The sequence below is a fragment of the Hippopotamus amphibius genome, chromosome 15 (assembly GCF_030028045.1).
Source record: "Hippopotamus amphibius kiboko isolate mHipAmp2 chromosome 15, mHipAmp2.hap2, whole genome shotgun sequence".
Classification (NCBI taxonomy): domain Eukaryota; kingdom Metazoa; phylum Chordata; class Mammalia; order Artiodactyla; family Hippopotamidae; genus Hippopotamus; species Hippopotamus amphibius.
This window is the reverse complement of record NC_080200.1, coordinates 10,632,316-10,648,341: the sequence shown is the minus strand read 5'-3', so window position 1 is coordinate 10,648,341 and position 16,026 is coordinate 10,632,316. Positions and strand designations below refer to the sequence as shown.

Here is a 16,026-nt window from a genome sequence, read left to right as displayed (position 1 = left end):
TGGCATTGGTCCTGAATTTCTCAACTGTTTATAAGAGGGTTGGATTTGATGAGAAATCAACCTTTCACAAATGTTTAGGATTTGAGACACATTTAAGATGTTTTTCCTAGCCACTACAAAGGAAAACAGCAAGGAGAAAACTCTCTTTTCCTCTCAGACAGAGAACCCCCCTGCTCACTATGCTTTTCCATTTGGCGTTTCATGGTAGAACACAGCAGAAAGCAGTGGTGACACCTGCTACTGCAACTACAGGAAGGAAGGCTGAGTTGAAGGCAGGGATCCCAGAAAGAATCAGCTCATAATAATTCAAGGCAGTTCTCTCTCTTGAACCTGCTCTAGGTTTTTACTTCCCTGTCCACTTGCTCTTTTATTCTTGTAATTTATACTCTCTTGATTTCTAAGGGAGTAGAGAGTCAGGATGTTAGTTTGTATTCTTAGGCAGGAAACAAGATAGGCAGGAAACAAGAAACAGTTTAAAGGGATGTCCTCGAAAGCTTGGAAGAGACTTCTGAACCTCTGCTTAAACTCTCTGAAGTATAGGGAAACAGTAAACAAGTTCAGTGCAGGGGCCTCAGACACACACAATTTAATTTTGAAACTTACCTGCCCTACTTATTATCTGAATGATACTGAGCAAGTTCTTAATATCTTTCATCTTCAACGTTGTCACCTAAATTGACATCCAGTTGATACAACTGCATTGAGTAAAATGAAATAAAATGAATACTAAGCATGTGGCTAAATGTGTGATGGATGCATTACCGTTAAAGCAAAGTAAATTTTAGGTATTTTTATTATTGTTGTTATCCTTAAGTTTAAGTACCAATTACTCAACTAAAACATCCTGTGATCTGTGGTTTGGTTTTCCCTAGATCCTGAGAGAACATTTTACTTTTGTTCTTATGCTAGTGGATTCTGAATGCCTGGAGGGAAACAACTGAGGCTCATTTATTTCTGATTCCTCAGAGCTTCTCCTTGCTTGGCACAGAACAGGCTACAAGAACAAAACTCTCTGTTGGATATTGATAGACCCTTCCTTGGTTCTCAGAAACAGAGTGTGGGCAATAAGGGTTCCACACACTTGGCACTTTCCTGATTGCTCTTTCATTCCTTCCAGTGATGTCTTGTAGGACTAGACAAAAGATGAAACAGTGCTTGTATGTCTCTGTGTCAGTTTCTAAGGGACCTATCTATCCATTTAATAGAATCTAAAACATTCAATTATTTTAAAAGTAGCGGATTATAGAAATGAAAGTGAGAGAGATAGAGAGAGGGAGGGAGGAAGGAAGGAAGGAAGGAAGGAAGGAAGGAAGGAAGGAAGTGAAGGAAGGAAGGAAGGAAAATGGAAGTTAACCTTATTGTGTGGACTGAGACACATTTTAGGATTTCCACTCATTCTGTAAATGAATTTCCTGGGACACAATAGGCTTCTGCTTCTCCCACGTATAATAGAATATAACACACAGATGTAGAGAACAAACATATGGACACCAAGTGGGGGGAAGGTGGGGGGCAGGGGGTTGGGGTGGGATGAGTTGGGAGATTGGAGTTGCCATATATACATTACTAATAAGAAAAAAATATCAAATTGTACATTTTAAATGTATGCAGTTTATTGTATGTCAATATATCTCAATAAAAGTTCTTAAAGAAAAAATTATAATAGAATATATCATTAAACCTTTATTAGGATTGTAGTTCATCAATACCTGACTGCTCCAATAATGATTCAAATTCTGATTTTAAAGTCATGACTGAATATTTATTAAGTGCTGATGTCTCTTAGATGCCACTATTGGGGATCAGGAGGGGTCACCACAAAACATGCTGCAATGATATATTGATCAGTTGGAATTGAAGTTGCTTGGGAAGAAGCCCATGCAAGAAGGAAACTCTGACTCTCATCTGTCTCCCTGAGAAGCAGGAAAATCTCTCATATGAAATGAACACTTCTGTATCTAGAGAAAGAAGAACACCCTTGTTGTCAGAGATAGGGAATTTAGAGCCTAGATGCCTATATAAACAAAACTTGTTATCGCTTCAATTTACCACCCCAAGCTCAAACTGTTCAGAATCTTCACTAATGAAGCACTCAATGTCTAAGTTTATTTGTCCTGTCAATTTCTTACAAACCTATTGTTTCTTTATCTAAAAAGGATAGAAGCTGCCTGCTTTGGCCACTCCTTAAGTTCCATTTCTATGAGACCTCCAAGGGCACGAATTAAAATTTGTTTCTTTTTTCTCCTGTTTATCTGTCCTGTGTCAGCTTTATTATTAGTCCAGTCACAAGAACTCAAGATGGGTAGAGGGGAAATTTTCCCTTCCTTGACAACCCACATGTCCTACAAATGGGTGTTATTGGCCCTACTTTCATATAAAGGATACCAGCATGGAAAGGTGGAGAGAGTTACACACACTCCACATTTGGTGGGTGATGGGACTCAGACAAAGTCCTCCTGATTCTCACCCCAGGGCTCTGTCCCACCAGGGTGGAATGAATATTTTTTGTTTTGAAACATATTTTAGTCCCATGAGCAAATGGAAGTAGAACTATGGATTCCTTCCACTGGGATTTGGTGAGTTTGTGAATTAACAAATGGACTAAATGGTTTGCAGCAGCCTTTATTGTATGAATATTATTGATGATAGGGTCTTCTGTGAATAGTAATGCATTTTCCAACCCATTTTGTAAATCTAAATTATGGAAATATCATTCCCTATACAAGATGGGAATTTCTATAGGGATCTTTCCTAAAAAGATTATTGCTAGTCAGACTTCAAGGATCTTTCTAATTTTATACCTTGACAATCAGAGCATGAACTTGCTTTTGTCTGATTTTGCATCAGGAAAACAAGATAGGGAATTAATAGGAAAATTGCACATGTTTCAATTTTTAAAACTCAAACAAGGATCTTGGTTACATATATCATTTGGGAATTCTCACTTGTGTAATACAGAGAGGGGTGCAAGAATTTTCTTAGCTATGTCATAATAAAAAATGGAAAAAGAAAATAAAATGTATCCCTCAAGTAATATTATGCATCATATTATGTGTTAAAATAGATGTATGTATTTCATGGAGAGATTTAAAATGCAATACTGTGGTAAATAGGAACTAATCTATGATAGACAGTATCTAGTTAAGTCTTCAAGAAAACTGCTTGTGAATACTTAAATCAATACTAATATTATAGAAACATTGGAAGGAAAATGCATCTACCAAATCCATGATGTTTTTACTTTGGGAAACATTGAAATGCAGAGAAATAAGACCATGCAAGGACAAGAAAATCCCCTCTATTTTTATCAGTAATAAATATGAGTTCTAAAGCAACTGTTATAAATACTTATATTTTAATATAGGTAGTGGGTACTAATGGTATTAATAACATTAATGCAACATTTATTAATTGCCTGGCAATGGTTCTCTGCCCTGGCTATATGTTAGTTTGCCCAAAGGAATTATGGGTAGAGATTCTGATCTGATTGATTCTAGGCTGTGGCCAGTCCATAGTTAAAGTTTGAGAGAAATAAAGGTAGTTATAATGATCTGCTAGCCCTGATAACCACTGTTTAAGTACTTTAATTTTTTACAGCAACCTTGTAAATTCATTTCAATGAATATACCCATTTTACAGATGCACAAACTACCCAGGTGTTTGTGATATTAGTCTTTGGGTTTTTTTCCCTTTTGATTTTTCCAAATTACATCATGTGTTGATCTGTCAGGAGAAATGAAAACCTGAGTTGCCTTCAGGGAGTTCAGTATAGGAGAAACGTGTTTCCTCAATAAGAAAGAATGACTTGAAAAGCTCTTAAGCTGGCATAAGAAAACCAATTTAGGATTCAAGACTGGGCTTTGGTCTTAAATTTTTCAGCTGTTCATAAGAGGGTTGGATTTGATGAGACATCAACCCTGTACAAATGTTTAGGAGTAGAGATATATTTAAGAAATTTTCCCTATTCCTACAAACAAAAACAGCAAAATGCAAACTCAGTCTCAGACCTTTCTCTGAGAGTGTATAGTGCTGAGAAAAAACTTTACAAAGATGAAAAAAGTTCAAAGTATTTATTAAAATATAATTATTACTTAATCATTGGTGCATCAGATATTAACACTATCTTCAGGATCATGGATGCCATATGATTTTATGCTTTTAACAGAAATATATTTATCAAAATGTGAAGTCCACCAAGGCCAAATATTTATATTTGAGTTATATTGAAGAGACTTGACCAGACAACCCACACATTTGAGTGAGCACTTTATCTCCATGGAAGATGGATACCATAAAACCAAATAAAGATGAAAAACCCTGGAAATTAATTAGCATATAGAAATGCTATTTAATTGTAAACATTTGATTTTAATTTAGAATTCAGAGAGTGTGGTTTTAGCTCTTTAGGACTACAGTGCAAATCAAGGGAACTTCTTGTACTGCATTTGGATAAGATACAGTACACTTGAGTGCTATTTAGTGTCCTTTATTAGAATAATTTTTTTAAGAGAAGAATACTTTTTATTCCATATGTTTCTTTCAAAAGTAGGGGGCAGATGTTTTATTTTGTTCTTGAATTTGTTCTCTCAAAATGTCCTTACTTCTCTAATATTCTCTGGCCCCATGTGTCTAAAATGGTGTATAAGGAAACAAGTGAATATTTTGGGCATCGATAAAGATGTGCTCACACTGAGAAATATTGCTGAAGGAACTGGGGTCATAGTCCTCAAGCATCAACACTTTATTTGTGAGTTGCTCACATCCAAAATATGGACACAAATGTGTCTCTACATTTCTGTTGTTTATTCAACACTCTCTTCTTTTTCAAAAGGTGCCATATCTACATGGAACCACAGAATCTTACACACGCCACAGAATTCCTCCTCCTGAGCCTCTCAGATGATCCAGACCTGCAGCCCCTCCTCTTTGGGCTCTTCCTGTTCATGTACCTGGTGACCGTGCTTGGGAACCCACTCATCATCCTGGCTGTCAGCTCTGATTCCCACCTCCACACCCCCATGTACTTCTTCCTTTCCAATCTGTCCTTGACGGATGTCAATATCAGCACCACAACCACCCCTAAGATGCTAGCGAACCCTCCAGACACACAGCAAATCCATCACCTATGCAGGGTGCCTAGCTCAGGTGACCTTTTTCCTCTTTTTGCATGTTTGGAGAGTCCACTTCTGACAGTGATGGCCTATGACCGGTTGGTGGCCATTTGTCACCTCCTACACTACCTGGTTATCATGAACCCCCGCACCTGTGCCTTGTTGGTTTTGGTGTCATTTTCCATCAGCCTTTTTAACTCCCAGCTGCATTACTTGATGATGTCACCTCTTACCTTCTGTGCAGATGTGGAAGTCTCTCATTTCTTTTGTGAACTTTCTCAACTCCTCAACCTTGCCTGTTCTGACACCTCCACCAACATCATATTAATCTATTTTATTGGTATTGTCTTGGCTGGAATTCCACTCTAAGGTATCCTTTACTCTTATACTCGAATTATTTCCTCCATTCTGAGAGTCTCATCATCAGGTGGTAAGTACAGAACCTTCTCTATCTGTAGCTCTCACCTGTCAGTTGTTTGCTTATTTTATGGAACAGGCATTGGGGTGTACCTCAGCTCAGCTGTCTCATCTTTACCCAGGAAGGGTGCAATGGCCTCAGTGATGTACACTGTGGTCACCCCCATGCTGAACCCCTTCATCTACAGCCTGAGGAACAGGGACATCAAGAGTTCCCTATGGGGGATTATCAGCAGAATAGCCTAATCTCAACACTCCGTGCCAACTTTTTTGTTGTTGTTGTTCATAAGACTGGCAAAGGCAGTAAAATCAAATATGTGAAACAAGAAATTCTGACTCTGCAGTCACATAGTGTAGATGTACCTTTCTGGCTCTCTCCTTTCTGTTTACACAGTTTTTCCTCTTAGAATAGCTTTAATGGAAATGGGAAGTTATTTTGGACTCCCTGCTTAAGTCATAGTCCCATCTGGATTTTGCACAGCACATCACTATACCAATCTCACTTTTTGTATACGTTATCCAGGACCCTTGTTCACAGGCAGTTTTGTTTCTATCATTGCAAAATAATCATAGCTCTCTCTTTCTTTTTGTTGTTTCTATACTTTTCCTATGATTTTTTTTTGCCCACTTCTTTTTTTTTGGGGGGGGGGGTACACCAGGTTCAATCATCTGTTTTTATACACATATCCCCATATTCCCTCCCTTCCTTGACTCCCCCCCGCCCACTTCTTGATATGAGCATCTAGACCCAACCTTAAGGACCAAGATATTTAGTATATTTTTGTTTGTTTATGGTCTTGGCCAGATTTTTGAGCAAATAGGATAACTAATTTCCTGTCCAAACCAGGGTATTTTGAAATTGAAGTGAGATACTATTAATACTGAGTTTTCAACTGGGACTTTCCTAGGAAACCTACAGTGTATGCTTCCTAAGTAGTAGATGGAAGAGTACATACCAAAGCAAAGTTGACTCCTAAGTTTTCTGATAATGCTTCCCATTCCATCAACTACATCCCCCATCATATTATGTAGCCAGACATAAAGAACAAAAATTGAAAGATTCCACTTATATGAGATACCTAAAGTAGTCAAACACATGCAGACAGACATTAGAATCGTGGTGGCCAGAGGCTTTGGGAGGAGGAATGTGGAGTGAGTGTTTAATGGGGGACAGAGTTTCAGATGAGGAAGGTGAAAACGTTCTGCAAGGTGAAAACGTTTTGCAGATGGATAGTGGTGATGGTTGCAAAACAATATGAATATACTTAGGGCAACTGAACTGTACACTTGAAAATTGTTAAGATGGTAATTCTTTAAATTAATTAATTAATTGGCTGCATGGGGTCTTAGCTGTGGCACGTGGGATCTTCACTGAGGCATGTGGGATCTTTCGCTGTGCGTGGGCTTCTCTCTAGTTGCGGTAGCGTGCGTGCTCCTCTCTAGTTGTGGCATGTGGGCTCCAGGGCACGTGGGCTCTGTAGTTTGTGGCATGCTGACTTTCCAGTTGAGGTGTGTGAGCTCAGTAGTTGTGGAGTGCGGGCTTAGTTGCCCTATGGCATGTGGGGGCTTAGTTCCCTGGCCAGGGATTGAACCCGCATCCCCTGCACTTATTGGAAGGTGGATTCTTTTACCACTGTACCACCAGGGAAGTCCCTAAACTGGTAAATTTTATGTTACTTTATTTTACCACACAAAAAAATATCTACTTTCAGAATAAGGGACATTGCACCAATGTTGGGTGTTACTCAGCCCTTTGCAGTCAACTCCTAGAGGGATCTGCCTCAGCTCAGAGAGCCACCAGGCAGCCCACATCTGATGACTGTATGATGTGGGTGTGTAAGCATTTGGCTCCTTTGCCCCAATTCCAGGATGTTCTAAGGGAACATCCTAGCTCCACAGCTCCCTAGTGGTTTTCAGAAGACTTTGATGGGCTTCAACTTGGCTTGACTTTTTCCAGCCCCTGCCTTGCTACAGTTTGCCAAATCACAAAGTCTTGGGTACACACCTCAGAGGATTGTTCTCATCTCAGACACCAGCTACAAGTTCAAGGATTCCCATGGCCACCCTTACTCAGGCCAGTTGGCTACAAGCCGGGAGTTTCCTTATATTCAGTAATTCTCTAGAATATTCAAATTGAGGAGACTCCCTTGGGTTCAATAATGCACTAGAATGACTCACAGAACTCAGGAGAGTTCTATACCTATGATAATAGTTTTATTATAGCTGAAGGATACAAATTAGAACCAGACATAGGAAGATACACATAGGGCTGTACCTGAAATTTTCATAGGTGAGGTTCTTGTTGCCCTCTCTCAGTGGAGTCCAGATCCATTACCTCTTCTTAGCTAAAATGTGTGACAATACAGAAAAAGAATATTGCTAACTAGATAGCTGATCTGAGCTTCAGTGTCTAGAATTTTTATAGAGGCTTCATAACATAAACATGATTAGTTACATTGTTGCCCATATGGTTGAATTCAGTTTCCGGTTTCCCTCCCCAGAGGCTGAGTTAATGTCATTTTGCCCAAAGCTCCAAACCTTCAACGGTTTGTATTTTGCATGGCTAGCCCCCATCTTCAGTCATCTCATTAGCATAATCTGTCAGGTATTGTCCACATTACCCACCATGAATAACCAATCACACCTATCACTATGGAAATTTCAAGCATTTAATGATTACCTCCCAGGAGCTGGGATAAAAGGCCATATCTCTCTTTGGGTGGGGCCAAATTCCTTACTACACCTCTGCCCTTGCATGAGTTTTGAAAAGTTGAAGGTATTTTTTAATACATACATCCACCATTTCCCTTCTTCCCTGGACCACTGGACCTTAGAGAGAGAGCTCTATAAACTCCTGACATAAGCAACAGTTAGTTTATTTCTGTTAGTATGAATACTCAGCATGATCTAGTTTTTTCCCATCTAATAGTATGCACAAGATTAAGTCACAAAATAAACGGTGGGTTTATAAGTTTCACAAATAACAAATGGATAAAAATGAGGATAGAAATTTCTCAGTTGGACATCTAAAAAGAGAATATAAGAAGATGTCGAAACAAAACAAAAAGACAACCCTCAGAATAGGAGAAAATATTTGCAATGAAGTAATTGGCGAGGGATTAGTCTCCAAAGTATACGAATAGCTCATGCAGCTCAATATAAAACAAACAAACAACCTAATCAAAAAAGAGGCAGAAGATTTAAATAGGTATTTCTCCAAAGAAGACATACAGATGGCCAAAAAGCACATGGAAAGATGCTTAACATCACTAATTATTAGAAAATGCAAATCAAAACTACAATGAGGTATCACCTCACACCAGTCAGAATGGCCATCATCCAAAAAAATCTACAAACAATAAATGCTGGGGAGGGTGTGGAGAAAAGGTAATACTCCTAGGCTGTTGGTGGGAATGTAAACTGGTACTGCCACTATGGAGAACAGTATGGAGGTTCCTTAAAAAACTAAAACTAGAACTATCACATGATCCAGCAATCCTGTTCCTGGGCATATATCCAGAGAAAACTATAAACTGGAAAGATACATGCAACCCAATGTTCATTGCAGCACTATTTACAATAGCCAAGACATGGAAGCAACCTAAATGTCCATTGACAGAAGAGTGGATAAAGAAAATGTGGTACATAGATAACTAAGAAGAACCTGCTGTACAGCACAAGGCACTCTACTCACTATTCTATAATGGCCTATGTGGGAAAAGAATCTAAAAAAAAAAAAGAGTGGTTATATGTATACATATAACTGGTTCACTTTGCTGTACACCTGAAACTAACACAACTTTGTAAATCAACTATACTCCCATAATATTTTTTAAAATGGAGATGTGGTACATATATATAATGGACTATTACTCAGTCATAAAAAAGAATGAAATAATGCCATTTGCAGCAACATGAATGGACCTAGAGATTATCATACTAAGTGAAGTAGGTCAGACACAGACAAATATCATATCACTCATATATGGAATATAATTTTTAAAATAAAGATACAAATGAACTTATTTGTAAGACAAAAACAGACTTACAGATATTGAAAATAAACTTATGGTTACCAAAGGGGAAATGTGGTAACGAGGGACAAATCAGGAGCTTGGGATGAACATACACACATTACTATATATAAGATAAATAACCAACAAGCATCTACAGTATAGTACAGGGAACTCTGCTCAAAATTCTGTGATAATCTGTATGAGAAAAGAATCTAAAAAATAAAGAATATATGTATATGTATAACTGAATCACTTTGCTGTAATACATCTGAAACTAACATAATATAGTAAATCAACTATACTCCAATAAAATTAAAATATATAAATAAAAACAGATCAGAAAAAGCAAAACAAAAAAATGAACATGGTACTACTCTATTAAACAATTTTCCTTTTCCCAGGTTAGAAAACTAAGTCACCTACGGTCTAATTAAGTTTTCCTAGAAATGTGAATTTCATAAGAGAAGGGATCAGATTTGAAATTGAAATATTATAATAGGGAACTAACAATTGGAAATAAATGGACTGTTACACATTAAAAAATACATAAATACAAGACCTATTGATAAGAAGATACATAAATGAGCAGTTCATGCAGAGACATAGAAGTGAATTTGGATCCTGCTTCACGTGAAAGGGAAAACTAAATTCCAGGAGGGGTTATGCTTCAAATGTAAAAGCCAATATTGAGAGTTCGGACTGAAGTACTATGGGTTTCATAAACAAGATCTATTAGGTAGGGACTTCGCTGGTGGCACAGTGGTTAAGAGTCCGCCTGCCAATGCAGGGGACATGGGTTCAAATTCTGGTCCAGGCAGATCCCACATGCCAAGGAGAAACTAAGCCCGTGCGCCACAACTACTGAGCCTGAATGCCGCCTGTGCACTGCAATGAAGAGTAGCCCCCACTCACCGCAACTAGAGAAAGCCAGCACATAATGACAAAGACCCAACGCAGCCAAAAAAAAAAAGGACAAAAAGACCTTTGGGTACAAGCCATTATGTTATAGAAAGTATTGACAAACTACACAATTAAAATGAAGCAGTTGTGTCCATCTGAAGCAAAACTGTAGAGGATATCCAAAAAGAAGTCATACACTTAAAGAAGAAATTTGCAATGCATATAACTAGCACTAATACCCTGATTATGTAAAGAACTTGTATGAATTAGTGAGAAAAGAATAAACAACTCAGTAGATCTATCACAGTTAGATATTTAACAGAAAGGAAGATCAAAAGACTCCCAACTATGTAAGAGGTATGTCAGTTGATGAAACAATTTCTATACCCAGTAAGTTGTTACTATAAGTGAAAATGCACTGAAGATGATATGGATCCCCTCTCATTCTTCCATGAGAAACATACGGACTTCTCTGGTGGTGCAGTGGTTAAGAATCTGCCTGCCAATGCAGGGGACATGGGTTCGATCCCTGATCCGGGAAGATCCCACATGCCATGGGGCAACTAAGCCCATGTGTAACAACTACTGAAGGCTGCATGCCTAGAGCCTGTGCTCTGCAGCAAGAGAAGCCACTGCAATGAGAAGCCCGTGCATCACCGCAAAGAGTAGCCCCTGCTCACCACAACTAGAGAAAGCCCAGGCACAGCAACAAAGACACAATGCAGCCAATTAAAAATAAATGAATGAATGAATTAACTAATTTAAAAAAAGAAATATAAAAGAATGCTCAGATATACTCATGACAGCAGAAAGCTAGCTACAAGTAAACAAAATTTCCATCAATATCATAAAGGATATCTATTTTGAAGTCATCAAACATAATGTAGATATACAGAATATTGGAAATTAATTAGTTACTGACACACCCCCAAACACGATGAAATCTCCAAAGTGCAATAATGAGAAAAATATTAATGATGACATTGCTTTATTTAAATTTCAGGTCAGGTACATGCATGCTTATTATGTTACTCCTTTTTTTGCTTGCTTGTTTTTTGGTTTTCGTTACTACTTTTGCAGAACTACATACATCGCCACCCCCTAAAGTTCAAAGTCAATGGTTCTTGCTGGAGGTCAGAGAAACCTCAGTGTGAACAAAGATCTCAGGTGATTCATCCCTGCAGCTGTTTGGAGGACAGGAATGGAGGAAGCTCTGCTTAAGTGCCAGTCAGGGAGCTGTTTCCCAGTTTTGGTGCTGAAAATAAAACCATCCCTCGACCTCCAATGAACAGAAGGTTCTTCACCCACTTACTTGATTCTTTCTTTAATTAATTAACTAATTAATTATGAATTACTTAATTTTGGCTGCACTGGGTCCTAGTTGTGGCTCATGGGATCTTCATTGCGGCATGCGGGCTTCTTAGTTGCGACATGTGAACTCTTAGTTATGGCATCATGGAGGACCAAGGATCGAACCCAGGTCCCCTGCATTGAGAGTGTGGAGTCTTACACACTGGACCACCAGGGAAGTCCCCCTTGATTTTCTCTTGACAGCTCCACTGTTTTCACCTCCTCACCCACAGAGATGATTCTTACTGATAGCCCATTGTTTCTGTTCTTCTGGGGAAAGTGATCCTGTCTACCTTGCCAGCTTCTCTTTCTCCTCTTGTCTTATTTTCAGCATCTCCTTGTCAAAGAAAAGCAGTTCTTCATAGAATAAACACATTTAAAAATTTTCCATGAAAGCCCTAAGTCTCCATCCAATCCGGTAAGACATTAATAATACAACTAATTTTATTCAATGATATTTCTCTATGTGGACTCCCACTAGAGATGTGTGAGAAACAAAGCAATATAAATGACTAAGGAGAGAAGTAACAACTCAGATACTGTCATAAATAAGCCAATGAGAAGATTTCAAAGGAAAAACAATGCCAGAAGAAGGTTACCAAACTTTGCCCTGCCTATCTAACAAATATTTATTTTATTATATTATGCACATTAAGGGAAAAGGCTGATAAATATAACAATAAATAAAAAAATCTAACTGCTGGAGCAAGTGATAAAATTAAGTGAAAACAATAGGATTATAAGAGTTAAGGATATAGGCAAGATATGGAACACTACACTAGTTAAATTTTATTGAAGCATTGTCCTGTTTTTAGTCCTTACGAAGGCTCTCTTTCCAACAGTAATTACACTACAAACGGTAAGTGTAAGGTTCTCATAGTAATCATTTCCCCTATAGATGGAATTAGATGAAGTAGGTGGTATATGATCCTATTCTCAGTGATGTTATTACTTTTAATTTATGGATGATGCCATGGAAATATCTATTGTAAATAGTCCCTCAATTCACCTCAGGCCCAGGGAAGGACAGTCAGAGTTTTTTCTTTTGTTCTTTGGGTTTTGTTCTCTGGGAGTCATGTCTAGATAAGGTGCCTGAATCTTTGCAGCCATCTCAATCCACGAGGGGAATCCATCTTAGCATGAAGCCACTTCATGGAGGAAAGAATGAATCTCTACCCTCCTGCTGCTGCATGTTTTCTACCTCTGAAATCCTTGTAATGGAAGATAACGACCTTTATTGTTTGAGCATATTAAACTCAGGATTACTTTCTCTTATCAGGAAGAAAGACTTCCTCACTGATCAATTTCAAATATCCCAGAATCAATTCAAACCACTGAGATAATCTAATCACAAAAATTTTATGCGAGATGAAGCTGAGTGTTACAGATGCTAATGCTGCCCCACACAGGTACAATTTACCAGTGACACGTCTCAAGGATTCCTGATCTGGGGTGTGGATGATCAGCCACCACATCTCACAGTAGGCTTAACTCTAGGGTGTTATCCAAGGTGTTCACATGGTGTTATCCGAGGAATCAGGCAGAATCTACCTCTGCATGAACACAGACTTCTTTAAATCCTTTCCCTGACCTATCCACCTTTTTCTACTTCCTTTGTGCTCAGAATATTCCCCACAAAATTACTATACCATGAACCTCTGCCTCAGATTCAGTTTCTATGGACCCTAACTGAAGAAACTTTTCTTAGAGAATAGAAGTCATGTGTCAAAAATCACAGTGCTATGTTGGTGGGAATGTAAATTGGTACAGCCACTATGGAAAGCAGTATGGAGGTTCCTTAAAAAGCTAAAAGTAGAACTACCATATGACCCAGCAATCCTACTCCTGGGCATATACCCTGAGAAAACCATAATCCAAAAAGATACATGTATCACAATGTTCATTGCAGCACAACTTGCAACAGCCAGGACATGGAAGAAACCTAAATGCCCATCAACAGATGAATGGATAAAGAAGATATGGCATATATACACAATGGAATATTATGCAGCCATAAAAAGGAATAAAATTGAGTTATTTGTAGTGAGGTGGATGGACCTAGAGTCTGTCATACAGAGCAAAGTAAGCCAGAAAGAGAAAAACAAATACCATATGCTAACTCATATATGTGGAATCTAAAGAAATGGTACTGATGAACCCAGTGACAGGGCAAGGATAAAGATGCAGATGTACAGAATGAACTTGAGGACATGGGGTAGGGGGTGAAGGGAAAGCTGGGACAAAGTGAGAGAGTAGCATTGACATATATACGCTATCAAATGTAAAATAGATTGCTAATGCCGTGTTGGACAGCACAGGGAGATCAACTCAATGATGGGTGATGACTTGGAGGGCTGAGATAGGGAGGGTGGGAAGGAGTTGCGGGAGGGAGGGGACTTGGGGATATATGTATAAATAGAGCTGAGTCACTTTTTGTACAGCTGAAACTGGCACAACAGTGTAAAGCAATTATAGTCCAATAAAGAGCTTTAAAAAAAAATCACAGTGCTAAAGAAAAAAAAAAGAGTACTTCTGGTTTTAACCCTAAGTTGAAGTGCACTTTGCCATCATGTTATCTAGGGGTTTAAGAACCTATTGATGAAAGAGTCAGGTACTCTAGCTCATTAGTATTCCTTTTACATTGATTCATTCCAGTGAACCCATCCCAAATCTGATGACACAATCACAGAAAAGAAAGTACCCTGCCAATGAGTTTCCTCAAAGCTCCCTTCATGTCTCTGTTCCTCAGGCTGTAGATGAAGGGGTTCACCATGGGAGTGACCATAGTGTACATCAGTGAAGCCACTGCAGTCTTCCTGGAAGAGTCAATAACTGCAGAGCTAATATATACCCCAAAAGCTGTCCCATAAAACAAAGACACAACTGAGAGGTGAGACCCACTGGTAGAAAAAGCTTTATACTTTCTGCCTGATGATGGCATTCTCAAAACAGAGGAAACAATTTGAACATAAGAGAAAACGATCCCCAAAAGGGGAATACCACCAAATACAGTAGCTGCAAAATATATCAGAATGTTATTGATGAGGGTATCAGAACATGCAAGTTTGATGACCTGAACAACTTCACAGAAGAAGAGGGGGATTCCGAGGTCTGTGCAAAAGGACAGTCGCAGCACCATCAGACTGTGGAGCAGGGCATCTGCAATGCTAATGAACAAGGAGAGTAGAATCAGCTGGAAGCAGAGGCGGGGGTTCATGATGACTGTGTATCTCAGTGGGTGACAAATAGCCACATAGCGATCATAGGCCATGACTCCAAGGAGGAAATTTTCCCATAAAACAGAAGTCAGGACAAAGCAGATCTGGGTGAGGCAGGCTGTGTAAGTGATGCTCGGATTCTGCGCTTGGATGTTCACCAGGATCTTTGGGGTCATGGTTGTGCTTAAACAGATGTCAGTAAAGGACAGATTGGAGAGAAAGAAGTACATGGGTGTGTGGAGGTGGGAGTCAGAGATGACAGCCAGGACAATGAGAAGGTTTCCCAGGATGGTGACCAGGTACATGGACAGGAATAGTCTGAAAAAGATGGCCTGCAGTTCTGGATCCTCTGTCAGTCTCATGAGAAGAAATTCTGAAACATCTGTGCGGTTCCTGGGTTCCATGTTGTTGTTGAATCTTCTGAAAAAGATGTGATAACAAGACAGTGAAGTCTGTAGTCCTTAGAGAAGCAGAAGGAGTATCAAAAGAGGCAAACACCATGTGGGGAATGGAAGGAGACAAATGAAGGGAGAAAAAAAAAGGAATGCCTTCTGTATGCATTTTTTCTGTAACCTTAAAAAAAAAAACCCTGAATCTGATATTTCAGAGCACAAACAATTAATTTTAGAAAGGTTTAAGACTTGGTTGCATTTTTGAGGTATGCTATCTATCTGTGCTCTTCTGATTATTTAAAAGATTTGATAATTTTGTAAAGAGAAACCGACTAGGGAGGCAGTGAAGATTCTGTCTGGGTACCTGGCAACTTCAGGGCCGAACATCAGAGATAATACATAGATGTGTCAAGAACCAGGAAAGATAAGTGAACTTTACCAACCTTTCTGCACTTCCACACAAAGAAATATCACAAAAAAAGTTTTTAAATCACCTTGTTTTAGAACAAGCAGATTTCTACTCAAGAAGAAAAGGTCATGGTCATAGTAAAGAGTATGGTATTAATAAATCAGACCTGATTAAGTATTGGTGCAAAATTTTTAAAAAGTGTAAAGATGACAT

At 38.7% G+C, this 16,026-nt stretch overlaps 1 protein-coding gene and 1 pseudogene across 1 annotated transcript; one reads left to right on the top strand and one right to left on the bottom strand.

The window, feature by feature from the left end:
- The first annotated feature begins 4,844 nt into the window (after window positions 1-4,844).
- LOC130837515 (olfactory receptor 18-like) lies at window positions 4,845-5,774 on the top strand (annotated as a pseudogene).
- Window positions 5,775-14,477: 8,703 nt separating this feature from the next.
- Window positions 14,478-15,416, bottom strand: LOC130836915 (olfactory receptor 7G2-like). Its single transcript, XM_057709571.1, has one exon. It carries the CDS (start codon window positions 15,414-15,416, stop codon window positions 14,478-14,480), a length of 939 nt encoding a protein of 312 aa, XP_057565554.1.
- Between the last annotated feature and the right edge of the window lie 610 nt (window positions 15,417-16,026).

What these genes read in the sequence shown, in the direction of transcription:
- LOC130836915 (XM_057709571.1), bottom strand. Translation starts at nt 15,416, where the DNA reads ATGGAACCCAGGAACCGCACAGATGTTTCAGAATTTCTTCTCATGAGA.